Source organism: Lytechinus pictus, unplaced genomic scaffold, assembly GCF_037042905.1.
Source record: "Lytechinus pictus isolate F3 Inbred unplaced genomic scaffold, Lp3.0 scaffold_26, whole genome shotgun sequence".
In the NCBI taxonomy this organism is placed as follows: domain Eukaryota; kingdom Metazoa; phylum Echinodermata; class Echinoidea; order Temnopleuroida; family Toxopneustidae; genus Lytechinus; species Lytechinus pictus.
Window position 1 is genome coordinate 1,090,636 of NW_026974146.1, and position 19,216 is coordinate 1,109,851.

Below are 19,216 nucleotides of genomic sequence, written 5' to 3' on the forward strand. Positions count from 1 at the left end.
TTTCTCCTTTATGATAAACATAGTAGAATTGAAAGAGTGACTTTCTCCTTTATGATAAACATAATAGAATTGAAGGAGTAACTTTCTCCTTTATGATAAACATAGTAGAATTGAAAGAGTGACTTTCTCCTTTATGATAAACATAATAGAATTGAAGGAGTAACTTTCTCCTTTATGATAAACATAATAGAATTGAAGGAGTGACTTTCTCCTTTATGATAAACATAATAGAATTGAAGGAGTGACTTTCTCCTTCATGATGAATTTATTTCAATTCAGGTTCATTGCAAAATACATGATTGGCAGTCACAGTCTGAATTGTTAATATTCACACAATGCCAATATATAAAAATAATCAAAATTACTAGGATTAACAATACAAATTAAAATTACATACATGTGCAGTTAAAAATGGAGATAAAATGGATAAAAATAAAATTATAAATAATACAATATTGCACATTCATTACACAATTTGCAAACTTATTTACCACATGTGGTACTATTTAATAATCTTATCAGACTTGGAAAAGCACTGTTCTGAAATCTTTTTGTTTTACATGGAATCTCCTTATATTTATTCGTATGTCGTAAATTGAAAGCATTTGTTTTCAGTGGAGGTAACCAGTTTTTGTACAATTGATTCATTTCTAACTTTAAAGCGAAATCTGTGGTAAGTTTTACTCTTCGACTTTCAAGTGATGTCAAATTTGAGGTATTTGAAACCATGTCATATATATGATAGATACTTGGTTCCTAATAATATGCTCTTTTCTGAACAGTTTCAATAACTTTTATCTGTTTCAAAGTAAGAGAAGCAGCGAATAGAGGTACACAATACTCTAGGACTGGTCTTACATACCCTAATTACACTGTTAACAAATCACATTCAGGTACATTGTAAGCTTTCAATTTTCTTAACATATATAACTTTTTATTGTTTTTTTCATTATTTCGGTTACATGAGCATTTCACTTTAAATCATTATGAATTGTAATTCCTACTGTGGTTACAAAAAATAGAATTAAAGGAGTGACTTTCTTCTGTATGATAAAGATAAAAGAATTGAAGGTAACTATAGCATAACAGAATTCCAGGTTGTATAAAGTATTGTTAGAAGAGTTTGGCGTGATAATGCATAGAAAACTTTGACAGATTAAACATTGATTTTGGTTCAGAAAATATGGAATACCATGGTCAAAATACTTTAAATTGATATTTATGATTGCATAAACAGGTTGTTAACATCACCCAGTGACGATGGCATAGTCTATAGACCTATATTGTCAATGTCACGCATAGTCCATTTTTCTCCTTAGGAAAGTTATCAACTTTTTTCTTAATTTTTTTTTACATATGATGAGGAATGATATAGCTGGAAGGGATATACAACATATACATGTATACAAAGACTCATTCTCTGAACAGACTAAATCTGTTCACATTCAGAAACATCAATAGTACAATTTTCCCTTAAAGCCCCCTCACACCTGACCGAATGTAGGCGGACTAATGGGAAAAATGCACGAAATGCACGCAAATTCAACGAATTAAAATAAAATTTCCGTCAAATCATGCGATCAGTAACTATTGTCAAATTTTATCAACAAACGGTTAGCTAAGGATAAATATGACATGCGAAGGATATAGATTTTTCGGTTCACCTCTTTGAGTAAATTGCAGCCGAAGGCGAGTGAAGGATTTATATAACCCAGTAAGACAAACGAACAGGGAGCAATGTTTTGATATGGCGTGCGATTAGAAACGAAGACGAGGGAATAGATCGGGCAATATTGTACATTTGTGTCATCGTGTTGCTTCGTTAAGGCATAGAGCTAATAGCTCTATGGTTAAGGCTTCTTTCGAGAAGTCCACTTTGGCAAAAGCGCGATGAGGGACTATGCGCGACAATAACAAACGAACGATACACATGATAAACAAACGATTTAATACCACAGACTAAATAAGAGATGCGAATTCAAAAGATGACCAACGATTTCTTAATTCGTCAGGGAATTTCAAACATGTTCAAAATTTCTGCGCGAATTTGAATAATTGCAGCTGTTAGTTCAGAAGGTGTACGAACCCAAACACGAAGGGTAAATATGATTATACTATCAGTTACCATTGAAGACGATTTTAAGAATGCCTTCCCCCAGCCATCGCAAGGCATATTTCAGGCAATTCAGTGTGAGGGGGCCTTTAGGCCGATGGCCCTCAGGGGAAGGGTCCGATTGATGTTCCTTCGATGTGACTAGTTTAAGCCAAATCTTTGACCATCATTGTATAATTTGTATAGTATTGTACGAAGCAGTTTCACAACCAATTTAGGTACAATTACTGTATTCCATATATAGTCAGGGGCCTTAGCAAAATTTTGGGGACAGAATTTACAAAAGCACCATTTTTTGCATGTGGGTCCCTGGTATCAAAAGCATTAATTCTAGATAGTGTGCCTCGAAATCGGTGAGGGGCACCCTATTTTAAAATGCTAATTTATGCAAATTTTATGCAAAAAACTCATAATTCACCATATCTCACTAAAAATAATTTTCAAATGCACAATTTTTGTGCATTTGGGTCTTCTTTTGCTAAATATTCAACTGCAGGTCAACTTTTATAAAATTGGTGAGTATGAATCAATTCTTAAGGTTAATTTATGCAAATTATATGTAAAAACACATATTTTATCATATCTCCACATATAGAATTGTCAAAATCACAATTACTTTTCCACGTGTGTCACTGGTACCATAAGCATTAATTCTTGATAGGATCAATGACTGGAGTTCAATTTCATAGTGCTAATTTATGCCAAATTATGCAAAATCACACTATTCACCGTAAATTACTGTATATGTATAGTACAGACCTAAACTTTTCTAGAAGCCTTTTTTTTTTTTTGGGGGGGGGGGGGGTATTTGGGATTTATTATGATGGGGCATCAAATCTAGATTGATTTCTGTACAGTTCCCGAAAAGGAATCAATTTTCAATGTTAATTAATGCAAATTTATGCAAAATTTCTGCAAATATGTGTTAAACACATCAACTATCATATTTCGAGGTTTTAAACAGAGGGACGAGCACAACACTATATATGAGGCACTGTTACACAATTCATTCATTATGGTGACTTTCCATGCGACCAGAGGAGGGTATCATGTTTAAAATGCAAATTTATGCAAATTATAAATCCTGTGTATACCCCTTTCACAATTAAAAAACCCAAATCATATGGAAAAGTTAAACCAGTATTTCATCTTTTTTTCAAAGCAATTCAAGAGGTCAGATTTCTTTCCCAAGTAGAGTGTTCCCCTGTCAGAAAAAGTAGGGTATATGGATGGTTCTCATGTCAGAAAAAGCTGTCCATGTCTGCCCCTCTGACAACTATGTACATTTTTCAGATTTGAGCAAAGAGACCTGGGGAGTGTTTCATCAACATTTTCATCCGACAAGTTGTCAGATCTGACATCTTTCTCTGATGTTGATTGGCTGAGAGGTACTGTTACTATGGTAACTGTCGGATAAAATGGGACTTGTCGGATAAAACGTCAGACAAGTCCTTTCATGAAACGCCCCCCTGATCCTTCTTTTTCTGTCGTCCCTAGGTTGACGGTGACCTGAATAATTTAGTGATATTTCTTAATTGGCTTATGAATTGATCTCTATCACTAAAACTAGGGTAACACCAAAACCGAATTCTCCCAATCAATTTCAGACCGAATCAGAGTCGAATCGGTCTGGAACAGGTCCCGAATCGGAGCTATTGACTTCCCAAAATAATTGTCCAAATGCCTCCCCAAATTCAACCGAATTCCATTATCCGAATACATCCCGAATGTGGCTCGAATAAAATTTGTCATGGCCACATTTTGGAGGATATTCGGCTGGTTTTGAACATTTCAAGACAAGCAGAATCTCTCCACGAGTGTTCTTGTATATGGCGAGGGAGAACAGAATAGTCCCGGATCCTTCCGAATTGATTCCAGGAGCTCCCCGTATCGGAGACGAATAAGTACCGAATCCAGGCCATTTTGGGCAGAAGTGGTCCGAATTTGTTTGGGAGAATTTGGTTTTGGTGTAACCCTTGCCTAAAGCTAGGGTTAGAACGGAACCGAATCAGCTGCGAATCCATCCATATACACGTATTCGGGTGGTTTCAGGAATATTCTGTATTGCCTTCATAAATGCGAGAAAATTCGGGAACATTCGCTGAGAAATTCAGCTCATTTTGAAATGTTCAAAACCAGCCGAATACCCTCCAGAATATTCCCGAATGTGACCACAACAAATTTCATTCGGGCCACATTTGGGATGTAATCGGGCGACATTCAGTTTGATTAGGGGAGGCATTTGGAGTTTTCTGGGTAGTTTTGGACCTATTTGTATCATTCTGGGCACAACTGTCCCGAACCGTCCGAGCTCGGCGCATTTGTTCTGATTCGGGTCCACATTCAGGCCATCGTTTGGCTGTAATCAGAGATATCGGGTCATATTATTTTGGGTGGATTTTGGACATGCTTGGGTCGATTCTTGCCACTATTCGTGTTGGCATTCTGCTTTTTGGGGGATGACCAAAATTGATTTGGTCAATTCTTGGCGATTCTGCGCTGAATCTGGACATATTCCGGACCCATTCTTCTCTATTTGGGGGAACTCCTCTAATCCATCTGAATCAGGCCATAATCGGGCAGAATCAGTCTGAATACATTGCCCATGATGTGATTATTACACAACTTGAAAGAGATTTTTGGACACCATTTTGTTTCCCAAACGACTGAAAATTTGCTTAACTGTGATCCATATATACTTTATAGCTATTGAGAAAATCAGACTTTAACTGACAGATAGTACATGGCTATATATCTCCGTATACATGGGGTGTCTCCAAAGTTTTGAATTTTCCTGTCAATATATTGCTCACCCCCCCTTGCTCCGACTGGATTATATTTACGCCAGTGTGTAGGGAGTGAGAATGGGGGACAGGATTTAAAATGGACACCCGTTCAAAGAGGGTTCTGTTTCTCTTAAGATAAATTTGCATCAAATTTGCTTCAATAAGCAGCACTTATTATTTATACAGAATTATTTCCATTAGCAGAAATAATTAGCAAAATAGCATATGTTTTTAAATAATTGCTAATTTACATAAATTAGCATATTTTGCATGAAGACGGGATTTTCAATAGCACGTTTGATAGGGAAAATTAAAGCTATCGATCTGAAAGAGATTTTCTTTAAGTTTGGTTTCTTTTTATTCCTTTTTACTAATTTTTACTATTCATGCATAAATTAACTGCTAATTTACATAAATTAACATACTTTTGCATGAAGACAAAATTTTCAATTTGTTCTGTGGGAAACATTAAAGCTATTGACCTGATAGAGACTTTTCTATAGTTTGGTATCTTTTTATTAACTTTTATTAATTAATTTCTATTGGCATATGGCTTCATGCATAAATTACTGCTAATTTACATAAATTAGCATATCTTTGCATGAAGATGCAATTTTCAACACCATGTTATGTGGGAAAAAATGAAGCTATTGACGTAATAGTGACATAGGGAAAGTTTGGTGCTTTTGTCCCCAAAACTTCAAATTATGGGCCTATAAGGCCCCTGACTAATACATATAAATTAGTATTGCACAAAAAGCTGTTTTATGACCAATTTAAATACAACTATTGTATTCCTTGTACATTTAAACTAGTATCTTAAAAAGCTGTTTTATGAACAATTTAGGTACAACTATTGCATTCCTCAAATGAATTTAGTATTGTAAAAAAGCTGTTCAAGACCTTTTCAAGTACATATTGTATACCTTATATTAATTAATTACTATTGGATGAAGCAGATTCATGATAAAATAAAAATAACATAGGATTTGTATAACGCATGTATCCACCTTGCTAGGTGCTCAAGGCACTCCTATATTACCCCAGCTAAGCTAGTCTACCGATTGTGATGCACACAGCTTTTTGATGAATTTCTTCCTGCCAGTACCCATTTACCTCACCTGGGTCGAGTGCAGCACAGTGTGGATAAATTTCTTGCTGAAGGAAAACACGCCATGGCTAGGATTCGAACCCACGACCCTGTTTGAAAGGCGAGAGTCAGAACCACTAGACCACGACGCGATCAGTTTAAGTACAATCATTATGTTTCTCATAATTATGAATTAGTACTGTAAATAGTTATTTCATTTACATGACCAGTTTAGGTACAATTATCGTATGCCTGGAGCATAACTACAAAAGCCATTTCATGACCAGTTTAGGTTATTATTTTATTTGTCATACATTTATAAATGAGTTGGCCCATTGTAATGATCAAATTAATGAGCAGTATAAGAACTGTTTATACATTGATCATACATGTATCTAGGTTGTATCAGTCTGAGTGAAGAGGTCACCTTTACCTTAATAAGTTTATTAGTTCACCTACCGTAGAATGTCAATGTCAGTTAGTGTTTGTAAGAATGATTGAAGATCCTTCTGAGGCATTCCATTGAACATGAAATTTCCTTTGCTGATCTGAGGGAAAGAACCCTGAAAGAATAGAAGCATCATTGGAAATAATAATTCACCAAATCATTTCTTTATTCTCATTTTCATAATGCTCAAAATTGTATCATGCATAGAATATACCTTTCTTCTTTTATATAAATTTTATATAGGTCATATCAGGCGCGGATTCTGATTTGGACTTTTAAAGGGGGATGATTAATGCATGCGGAGGTTGCCAACACTTACAGAGAGTGCAAAGCATGCTCCATAGGGGTGCAGAGCACAAAGTTTTTTATATCTCCTCAACTTCACATCAAAAGAAGACGTCTCTTGCGTCTCTAGAAGAAAATTTAAACGAGGCAAATTTTGAAAATAGTGATGAGGAAGAGAACAGGAGGAAGATCTGAGGACAAAAAGAAAATAGAGAGAGAGAGAAAGAGAAGAGACAGACAATGCAACATGAATATAGTGTTTATCACAATAAAATTACTCAATATGATTATCTGGTGTTTTGTGTCCTTTTTATACTGTTATGTATCCTCTTAAATTTCTCGATTGTTATTGTCTAAAAATTGACCATCTGAAATTCATGGAAAACCATATCAAAGAACTTCAATATTTCCTTGCATTATTTTGAGTTTTCAACACAAATAACCTTTGCTTACATTGTACATGTAGAAAACAAATACAATTTTCATGTATCACCTACGACCTACTTTCAAGAATTGAACTTGCCACTTACAATTCAGATCTTTTATCATTAAAAGAATTGACCTTCTGTGTTATTTGACACACATTGTTTTTACTGTATTAATATTTTTCTTGCTTTAATACTCCATAGTTCTGATGGAATTAAATGTTCAGCTTTTGTAAGTTATAATCATTTTGAAATTGATAAATATATACATCAATACATGTATCTATTTTCTTTTTATTTTCACATCCTTTATCATTAAAAGAATTGACCTTCTATGTTATTTGACACATTGTTTTTTACAATCATTTTCTTTCTTTAATACTCCATTGTTCTGATGGAATTACAGCTTTTGCAAGTTATAATCATTTTGAAATTGTTTCCAACATCTAGCAATTACATTAAAATAGAACTTTCTGTTTTCTCAATAAATTAAACATACCAATGCTTCCACTCGCCAATGGAAGTCCCCCCCCCCCCCCGGGTTCTCATCATTTCATCAAACAGGATACATGTAATTTAAAAATTCCACCACTCTTTCCTATCCTTACTCCTCCATCTTTCTTTTTCTCAATATCTAATAGTCTCCCAAAACAGTATACTATGCCCCCTTTTTATCTTTACATCTATCATTCTATATTGTTAGACAAACTTTGCATCATCAATCCTTTTTCCATCGTAAACTGTTATAAAATCTAAATTTAAAGTTGACTGTGATATGGGTCTCTTAAAAAATGTTTCCCTTTCTGAGACTCACTAAATAATGACCCAAAATGCACTTTAAGAATAAGCATTAATATCTGAAATAGACACCTAGATGTCAGTGAAGGCAATAGTAATTAATAATAAACATTCCTGATACCTTGAAGCAATGTAAAAAGAGCTCACATTGTTCTCTAAAGGTTAGATGGTTTATTTGATAGAATGTTAAATTTATCTTTTGAAAATAAACAAGATGATGCCCATCTAGATGTTTAGTAAATGTACACAGTAATTCCTAACATTTAACAGAGATGTATAAAATTCAGAGTTCACATGTCATTATCCACAGGATAGAGTCTCACTTACTTTCTTAAGTTTTATTTTTCATCCCAATTGTTTATATACACTATGTAAAAGTGTCAGGGAGATTCCCTAAAATGTGTACAAGCCATTCACATTTGTTATCATGTTAATTACATTCATGTACATGATCCCCTTCATTTGACTATTTCTGACTTTGGTAGACTACAAGGTCAAGTACGCAATAATTGTAAACATCTAGACAAATGGAATGTAAATTACTTTCTGGAGTTTACTGGTTGGTATAGCATAATGGATTGCACCATTAGTTCAACATGAATAGCTCCATGCATTAAAACAGATCATGTGCATGTATAGTGATTGTCTTTGTAGAAAAATCATGAATATTTTTCTTTTACAAAGTTCACAATTTTGAAAATTCTACAAACAGTTCCTTTCTCTAAAAAATATTGGATTTCATTCTAATTTCTATTCAGCATTATTAATTAAAGTCTATAGTGCATAACATCCAGGAAGTAGGACTGTGATTCATTTAGGGCACTAAATTAATCTAGAATACAATATCTAATCATGGTTAACCTTAATAACCATCGAAGACAAGCACTACATGTAATTTTGCAGACTGTTCATTGCAACATTTGATACTAGGTGGTTTCAGACCGCCTCGAAGTTTGCCAGTTCCAGGTATTCTCTGATCGGGAAATTTACCCCGATCAGAAAATACCAGGTATTTTGGCGGTGTGAAAGCAAACTACGCGTAATATCCCCGAAAGAAAATACCCGATAAATAGTAGGTACTTGGCGAAATTACGAGAACTTTCGCGGGGATTTTTCCAAGGTCGTGGGTATTTTGGCGGTCTGAAAGCAAATTACGGGAACTTTTAGCCCAGCGTGTCGTTGGGTGCGGCGCCGTGCATGGGTTGCTGCTGGGCTAGTGATTTTGAATTTCGCGCCTTGCTGCTTATCAGACCATACTGCGCATGCTCGTAACTTCAGGAACTTATCCCGAAGGGTATGTTTCAGGGCGGTGTGAATGCAGGAATAATTAATGGGTATTTTTCAGCCTAAAAAAGTTCTCGTAATTTAACGGGGATTCTTGTGATCGAGGCGGTTTGAAACCACCTAAAGGGTAAATATCCATTTCTTTGCTAGACCTACAAATTTTGCTCCTAGTATTTACCAAACAGAATTAATAAACTATTTGAAATTGATATTTAAATACAAGGGTAGTAAACTATCCCGTACTAACACTTCAATCCAATTAGCAGCCTGTCAATATCCACTATTCTATTTCAAACAAAATTTATTGAATGACCATTCATAAATTATTATATCCTATAAAGCAAAATAAATAAAGCAAACAAGCAAAACACACAAACACCCATAACCAATGCATAACATAGTATAATAACTCAATGTTATTAATGTCAGTAATATTTGGCATAATACACAGTGCTTCTGCTAGGTCACTGGATGAGATTGTTGACAAGTCTAATGTATTCAACACACAAACATATATCTTTCATTACACACATAAGATTTAAAAACAAAAAATCAAAACAACATTACAATTATTCATTTTTAATTATAAATCTATTAATTATGTGTACTATAGAGCCATTGAGATGTATATTCTACAGATATATGTCATCAGACACCAACTCACTAAACATAGGTTGAGCAGGACAAAAACATATTTATTGTCTTGCCAAAAGATATATGTAAAGTTGGTTGAAAAACATTAATTTGAAACTGATGCCAAGTTGAAAGGCAGGTATATATATATGTGAGTCAGCAAGGAAACAGTATATATATTCATATCAATTTTCCATTCCAGCTTTTACCCTGCATACCATCTCAATCTAAACTACCTGGTCATTGTTCATTTCATCCTATTGTTATGTTTCATGTATACACTTAATGTAGCTCTCATTGTACTGTATACATTGTATGTATCATGGTCAATATCACTCTCATACACATACCACTTGTACCTCTGATATTCAATGATCTACTTTCTCTCCCACCTTTTTGAAGCTGATATTTCTCTTTATATCTTCCATGTGTATTATCATATTAGAGATGACTAGGAAGAATCACATATGGATAAAGTTAAAAAGGATTCCATGTTTCTACATCATAACCAAACACTTGAAGATATGACAATTTCTCAATTACAGCATACATGTACCTGTGCATTAGAACCAAATTTGAAAAAGAAATCTCATCTAGTCTCCTTTAATTAGGGCACTAAATTAATCTAGAATACAATATCTAATCATGGTTAACCTTAATAACCGTCGAAGACAAGCACTACATGTAGTTTTGATACTGGGTAAATTTCCATTTCTTTGCTAGACCTACAAATTTTGCTCCTAGTATTTACCAAACAGAATTAATAAATTTGAAATTGATATTCAAATTCCAGGGTAGTAAACTATCCCGTACTAACACTTCAATCCAATTAGCAGCCTGTCAATATCCACTATCCTATTTCAATCCTATTTCAAACAAACTTTATTGAATGACCATTCATAAATCATTATATCCTATAAAGCAAAATAAACAAAGCAAACACACACACACACACACACACACACACACACCCATAACCAATACATAACATAGTATAATAACAACTCTTTTAATTTTAATAGCCGATCAAGGCTTCACATTGAGTTCATAATCGTAAAATCAATGTTACGATGATAAATTAAAGGACAAGTCCACTCCAACAAAAACTTGATTTGAATAAAAAGAGAAAAATTCAACAAGCATAACACTGAAAATTTCATCAAAATTGGATGTAAAATAAGAAAGTTATGGCATTTTAAATTTTCGCTTCATTTCACAAAACAGTTATATGCACATCTCGGTCGGTATGCAAATGTAGAACTGATGACATCACTCACTCACTATTTCTTTTGTACTTTAATATATGAAATATGAAATGTTTTTATTTTCGCGTCATTGTCATGTGAAATGAAGTTTCACTCCTCCCTGAACACGTGGAACTCCATTATTTTAACATTTTGTGCTTCAGGCAAGGAGGTCCTAATCGTCAAATTCGTAAAAATTGAAATATTGTATAATTCAAACAAAAAACAAAAGAAATAGTGAGTGAGTGACATCATCGACTCTCTCATTTGGATGTAACTGGCTCGTTCATATAACTATTTTGTTAAAAATAAGCGAAACTTTGAAATATCATAACTTTCTTATTTTACATCCGATTTTGATGAAATTTTCAGCATTGTGCTTGTCTGATTTTTCCCTATTGATTCAAATCAACATTTTCTGAGGTGTACTGACCTTCAACCGAAAAAAAAAATAATTACAAATATAAATCAAATTAAATGACAATCTGATATAATGATGACCAAAAAAAAAAAACTCTTTGTAACACAAACCTGTATAGATGATGCTTTCGTTTTCAACGTAAGGTAGATCTTTCTGTTCAAAGAACTCAATGTTAAGTCAGTAAGATTGGGCATAATACACAGTGCTTCTGCTAGGTTGCTGGATGAGATTGACAATGCATTCAGAGTAAGCTTTCTAACCTATGGCAATGAACACACAAAAATATATCTTTCATAACACACACACACAAGATTTAAAATAACATTAAAACTATTCATTTTTAATGTAAATCTATTAATTATGAGTACTATATTCCTTAGCAATTGAGATGTATTCTAAAGAAATATGTCATCAGACACCAACTCACTAAACATAGGTAGAGTAGAACAAAAACATATTTATTGTCTTGCCAAAAGACACATGTATATGTAATGTTGATTGAAAAACATTAATTTGGAACTGATGCCAAGTTGTGAGGCAGGTATATATATGTGAATCAGCAAGGAAACAGTATATATATTCATATCATGTTTGTACATGTATATACCATTTTCCATTCCAGCTTTTACCCTGCATACCATCTCAATCTAAACCACCTGGTCATTGTTCATTTCATCCTATTGTTATGTTCCATGTATACACTCAATGTAGCTCTCATTGTACTGTATACATTGTATGTATCATGGTCAATATCACTCTCATACACATACCACATGCACCTCTGATATTCAATGATCTACTTTCTCTCCCACCTTTTTGAAGCTGATATTTCTCTTTATATCTTCCATGCGTATTATCATATTAGAGATGACTAGGAAGAATCACATATGGATAAAGTTCAAAAGGATTCCATGTTTCGACATCATAACCAAACACTTGACGATAATGAATTGACAATTTCTCAATTACAGCATATCTGTGCATTAGAGTCAAATTTCCAAAACATTTACTCATCTAGTATCCTTTATTAATAAACACTCCCATACAATACATCTAAATAGTATAAAAAATTATGTTCTCTAACATATTTAACACTATAAAATCGAATAAACACTTTTTGATTATTCCATATTTTCAAACATGTTATGAGTATAAAGTAGAAGCAAGCATACCTTCAAGGTTGAAGCCTTCTCATTCAGATGAGAATAGAACTCCTCCTTGTCACAAACTCCACTCAGTATCAGGTTAGTCAGGTTAGGTAGGGAGCATAAAGCTTCTACTAGGTGATGTGAAGAGGCTGATGATAGAGGCTGGTAATTCACAATCTGAAGAGTATGGACCTACATGTGTACAAACATTGATCATTAAACATACATATACATATCAGATGGTATGATCATGCTGTAATCCTTCAAGTTGAACTGGTTCAAAAATGTGTTGATAAGGCTAATGTATTCATAGATGTATTTCACAACATAACATTTTAGCATCCATACATGTTTAGGCTTTATAGCTTTTCTGTTGAGGTGTATTTTGTTAAAGGACTGCATATTTTGAATATCTCTGAATCTTGAAATAAGGAATTGTTACAGGTAATCTCTGTACCCTTATTCTACATTATATCATCACTTTGAACAATTTCTGAGATATCATGAAATGATTAATTTAAGATCATACATGTGAAGACCATAATAATCTCAGATACTCTGTGATATGTTTGTTACTCCATATTTGTATTCTATTTTTAGTAACCTTTTACCCTGCATACTATCTCAATCTAAACCACCTGGTCATTGTTCATTTCATCCTATTGTTATGTTCCATGTATACACTCAATGTAGCTCTCATTGTACTGTATACATTGTATGTATCATGGTCAATATCACTCTCATACACATACCACATGTACCTCTGATATTCAATGATCTACTTTCTCTCCCACCTTTTTGAAGCTGATATTTCTCTTTATATCGTCCATGTATACCAATTTTATTAAGAGATGTCTAGTCAAAATCACAGACGGACATAGTTGTAAACAATTCCTTATCTCTGCATCAACGATAACCAAACACTTGATGATATGACAATTTTTCAATTACAGCATACCTGTGCATTAGAGCCAAATTTCCCAAACATTTACTCATCTAGTCTCCTTTATTAATAAACACTCCTAAATAGTATAAAAATATGTTCTTAAATGTATTTAACACAATAAAATTAGACTTTTTTTTCTTCATTATTCCATGTTTTCAAACATGTTATACGTATAAAGTAGAAGCAAGCATACCTTCAAGGTTGAAGCCTTCTCATTCAGATGAGAATAGATCTCCTCTTCACAAACTCCACTCAGCATCAGGTTAGTCAGGTTAGGTAGGGAGCATAAAGCTTCTACTAGGTGATGTGAAGAGGCTGATGATAGAGGCTTATTATTCCTAATCACAAGAGTATGGACCTACATGTGTACAAACATTGATCATTAAACATACATGTACATATCAGACGGTATGATCATGTGGTAAAACTGGTTCAAAAATGTGTTGATAAGGCTAATGTTTGGATATGTATTTCACAACATAACATTTTAGCATCCATACCTGATAAGGCTTCACAGCTTTTCTGTTGAAGTATATTTTCAGTAACCTTTTACCCTGCATACCATCTCAATCTAAACCACCTAGTCATTGTTCATTTCATCCTATTGTTATGTTCCATGTATACACTCAATGTAGCTCTCACTGTACTGTATACATTGTATGTATCATGGTCAATATCACTCTCATACACATACCACATGCACCTCTGATATTCAATTATCTAATTTCTCTCTTAACTTGTTAAAGCTGATATTTCTCTTTTTATCTTCCACGTATACCTATTTTATGAAGAAATATCTTGTAAAACTGACTGACGGACAAAGTTGTAAACAATTCTTTATTTCTACATCAGTCATAACCAAACACTTGAGGACATGACAAATTGTTTCAATTACAGCATACCTGTGCATTAGAGCCAAATTTCCAAAACATTTACTCATCTAGTCTCCTTTATTAATAATCACTCCTAAATAGTATAAAAATATGTTCTTTAATGTATTTAACAATAAAATTAGATAAACATTTTTTTTTATTATTCCACGTTTTCAAGCATGGTGTGGGTATAAAGTAGAGGCGGATATACCTTCAAGGTTGAAGCCTTCTCATTCATATAAGAACAGAACTCCTCCTGGTCACAAACTCCTCTCAGCATCAGGTTAGTCAGGTTAGGTAGGGAGCATAAAGCTTCAACTAGGTGATGTGAAGAGGCTGATGATAGAGGCTCATTATTCCAAATCTTAAGAGTATGGACCTACATGTGTACAAACATTGATCATTAAACATACATGTACATATCAGATGGTATGATCATGCTGTAATGCTTCAAGTTTAACTGGTTCAAAAATGTGTTGATAAGGCTAATGTTTGCATAGATGTATTTCACAACATAACATTTTAGCATCCATACCTGTTTAGGTTTTACAGCTTTTCTGTTGAGGTGTATTTTGTTAAAGGACTAAACATTTTTAATACCTATAAATCGTGAAAGAAGGAATCATTACAGGTTATCTCTGTACCCTGATTCAACATTATAGCATCACTTTCAACAATTTCTGAGATATCACAAAAATGATCAATTTAAGATCATACATGTGAAGACAATAATAATCCCAGATACTCTGTGATATGTTTGTTACTTCATATTTGTATTCTATTTTCAGTAACCTTTTACCCTGCATACCATCTCAATCTAAACTACCTGGTCATTGTTCATTTCATCCTATTGTTATGTTCCATGTATACACTCAATGTAGCTCTCATTGTACTGTATACATTGTATGTATCATGGTCAATATCACTCTCATACACATACCACATGTACCTCTGATATTCAATGATCTACTTTCTCTTCAACTTTTTGAAGCTGATATTTCTCTTTATATCTTCCATGTGTATTATCATAAGAGATGACTAGGAAGAATCACATATGGATAAAGTTAAAAAGATTCCATGTTTCTACATCAACCATATCCAAACACTTTATTTTCATTATATAGCTTTTCTGTTTAAGTGCATGTATTATGTTAATACTAAAACCTCTGAATATTGAAAGAATTAAATTTTTCAAAATCGTTTATCTTGGTTATGTACTGTTGGCATTATATAATATTAACTGCCTTATTCTTGTGGAAGCGCAGTGGTGTAGCGGTTCTGACTCTCGCCTTGTAATCAGAGGGTCATGTTTTCGAATCCCACCATGGCGTAGCGTCCTTTGGCAAGGCATAAATCAACACTTTGCCACTCTTACCCAGGTACTAATTGATTGAGTACCGGTAGGAAACAACCATCATTGTGGTTGGTTTAGCAGGTGTGCACCTATAAAAACAGGCTGCTTAAAGATTGATTAAGTGAATGGGTAATAATAATTATGAAGTGCTTTGAGAAGTCTAGATTGATAAAGCGCTATATGCCAATTATTATTATTCTCAAAACAAATTTGGATGATTTACAAGTTTACAAAAGCCTGTAATTGATGTGACCTATAATTACTTTTCGATGCAAAGAACTTAATAATTTCAAACATTCTTTCAAGAACAACATGTGCTGCTACTGCATGTCTACATAGATGTATTCCATTTTCAGAAGCCTTCACCCTGCAAACCATCTCAATCCAACCCACCTGGTCATTTTTAATTACCTTCACTCTATGTGTATATATTCCCTATACTGTAATACACACATGTATCATGGACATTGTCATTCAATATCACTCTCATACAAATACCACATGCACCTCTGAAATTCAATGATCTACTTTCTCTCCTACATGTAACTTTTAAAGCTAATATTTCCCTTTATAACCTCCATGATTATGAAGTATTATCAATTAAAAGATGTCTAGGAAGATATGGATTTTATAAAGTTAAAAACGATTCCATGTTTTTGCGTCAAAACACTTGAAAGTATAACACATTTTAAATGACAGCATACCTGTGCATTAGAAACAGATTTTTTTTTTAATCTCATTTAGTCTCCTTTATTTATAAGCACTCTCAGATAATATTGTCTACATACATGTAGTACAAAAATTTATTCTTAAATGTATATTTTATCCCTATACAATTACATTTTTCCATATTGGTAACGTCATAAAAAGGGCAGCTGCCCAAAATAATACATAATATAAAATGCATACATTTCAAATATCTTAACGGTTTGTGATGATTTATTTTCACCAAACGATATGAAAAGAATTTACTAGCATACAGGTATAACATCAATCAAATATTTAATAATAACTTCATTTATTCATTATGATGGATTTTTCTTGAACCTTCAATATTTTTTTTTATATTTTCTGTTATTTTATTCAACTTTTTGTCTGGGTGAACTTCCCCTTTAAACATGATATTTGTTATGTTCTTCCTTGTACATACATCAGTATTAATCAAAGATGTATGAAAAGAATCATGAATCGGTATTAGTCAGTTACTTAATATACAGGCCTACATAATTATGTAAACCTGTGTAGCGATTATAACCAGAACTTCATAACAGAATTAGCTGGACACTAAACCTGTGCAGTACATGTAAAACAAAAAAATATCAAGGATATTAATTCACCTTTTGTTTGTTATTTAAAACAATCTAGAGGGTATGTTATAATACATATTTGATAATAATAATATTTTGCATTTATACAGCACTTAACACAACGGAACAATGTCACTAAGAGCTTTACAGAAATATCATTACCCCGGTCAACGGATCCTTGCATGCCCGCATACAATGTATGCACCTTCTCCACTCCCTGAAAAGCACTCCAACAAGAGTTCTAAGACTCAATTGCTAGGCATACTATTTATAGGCTTTCGCATCCTACCGGGTACCCATTTAATGCCTGGGTGGAGAGTGGCAAATTGTAGATTGACACCTTGCCAAAGGACGCTAGGTCATGTTGGGATTCGAACACGGTCAGAACCGCTACACTACTGCTTGTAAATGTACATGTACAATGTCTTTGTCCATCAACTATCCATTGTAATCTATTTAAACGTTTCTTTCTTTCTCTTTTTACCAAGAGCTTCATAAAAGCAGAGCTCTACATGTAGGTTGAAAGATTGGCCCCAGTAACATTATTTACAGATTGGTGCTAATCACATTAGTACTACTACACTGTACCTCATTTGATATGTCTGGTCCGAGCAAAGCTCCATCACAAACCATCAATGTGATTATATGCTACATTTGCTTTGTTTTAGCTTCCTAATATAGAAATAATAGATCGTTAATATGCCTGGCATTATTACGCTGTTAAGGTTATTACGGCATAAGGACTGATTTCTTTTCCCTTCTCTTTGCCCTCTCCCCTCTCTCTCTCTCTCTTTCTCTCTTTGTCTCTCTCTCTCTTCTTTCTCTTTATTCCCCTCAACCTATTTTCTATCTTACTATGTTCGATACCCTTTCTTCCCATCAGTCATTGTTCCTCATTCTCCCCATCTTGATCTCTTTTCAAGCTCCCATTTGCCCTTCAAGTTTCTTCTCTAAGATATGAATACTAAATTCTAACCATTCTTGTTTCTTCATATACTTGTATTTGCATTATTTATATATTTTTGGCATACCAATATGTTAGTACAATTATGAATTCATGTAAAAAAAAATCGGAACAAAATAAGTTAAACCACATGTTAGCATCTCCTCCTCCCCCTTCTCCTTACTTTACTATGAATTTCGTTATGAATAAAATTGACTCGTTATAATCCATGTGCATATTATCGCTTGCTTTATGTTTATGTCCATGTATATTCATTTTATGTTGCCCTGTATACTGTTCGTCTAAAACAGATAAACTGGGCTTATTGTAAGTGTTGCCCTTTTTATCGATAAAAGGTAGTTTATATTTTAAAAAATCATTTTTTTTTTCCAAATTGGTTGTTAAATCATTAATTTGTCTTACATGCATCTAGGAATGTCACTATAAAAGACTGGCATAACAAATCACTATAATGTAGGTAACTTAAATTGTGATCATATAAAGTCATCAGCATTATATAAAGATTACGATACATAGACTAAAATTATAGATCACTATCAGTATTGTTTTTAGCACTGTCATTCTCATTATTACTATCATCACTCATCATCTTCTTCCTCCTTATAAATTCTAACATCAACATGACCATCTTATTCTTTAAGATGAATTTCTACTTACTGTGGCTTTCCTTTCTTCTCTGGCAAGAGTTTCATAGAAGGTAGGGTGAAAGCTTGCATTCAGTATAACATCCCTTAGTAATGGTGCTGAGCATAACATCAATGCAACCTCATTTGATATACCTGGTCCATAGGAAGTTAAAAATCTACCAATATGCATTTTGATCTGAAAGTAGAGCAATACATCACAATTACATTATTTTGATTGCATTATTTGGTATTTACATGTATTTATTTATTTATTATTGTCATTGGGTTCAGAATTATTGTTTTTATTTAAAATGAAAAATTATATTTCATTTTCAATATCAATATTAAGTTTTAAACACGTGGAACACCTCTGGCAGTCTCGCCTGCATGACGCAATTCGATATAGCAGCAGTGCTGCCTTTGAAAACAGCTAATGAATAATTATTCACAGAAGAAAACACTTATTATGATA

The 19,216-nt window shown here is 33.4% G+C and overlaps 1 protein-coding gene across 1 annotated transcript; it reads right to left on the minus strand.

The window, feature by feature from the left end:
- Positions 1-955: 955 nt before the first annotated feature.
- On the minus strand, positions 956-18,989 carry LOC135158024 (uncharacterized). Its single transcript, XM_064115263.1, has 6 exons — positions 18,776-18,989; positions 14,705-14,872; positions 13,815-13,979; positions 12,700-12,867; positions 11,638-11,787; positions 956-6,552 (listed from the first exon to the last, which is right to left on the minus strand). Exons 1-6 carry the CDS (start codon positions 18,932-18,934, stop codon positions 6,445-6,447), a joined length of 918 nt encoding a protein of 305 aa, XP_063971333.1. The 5' UTR covers positions 18,935-18,989; the 3' UTR covers positions 956-6,444.
- Between the last annotated feature and the right edge of the window lie 227 nt (positions 18,990-19,216).

Excerpts from the sequence above, each read along its gene's own strand:
- LOC135158024 (XM_064115263.1), bottom strand. The coding sequence starts at position 18,934 with ATGCATATTGGTAGATTTTTAACTTCCTATGGACCAGGTATATCAAAT. Across the intron at positions 11,788-12,699 it reads AGAAGGCTTCAACCTTGAAG|GTTAGAAAGCTTACTCTGAA; the intron begins GTATGCTTGCTT and ends TCATTGCCATAG. Across the intron at positions 6,553-11,637 it reads CGAAAGCATCATCTATACAG|GGTTCTTTCCCTCAGATCAG; the intron begins GTTTGTGTTACA and ends CTATTCTTTCAG.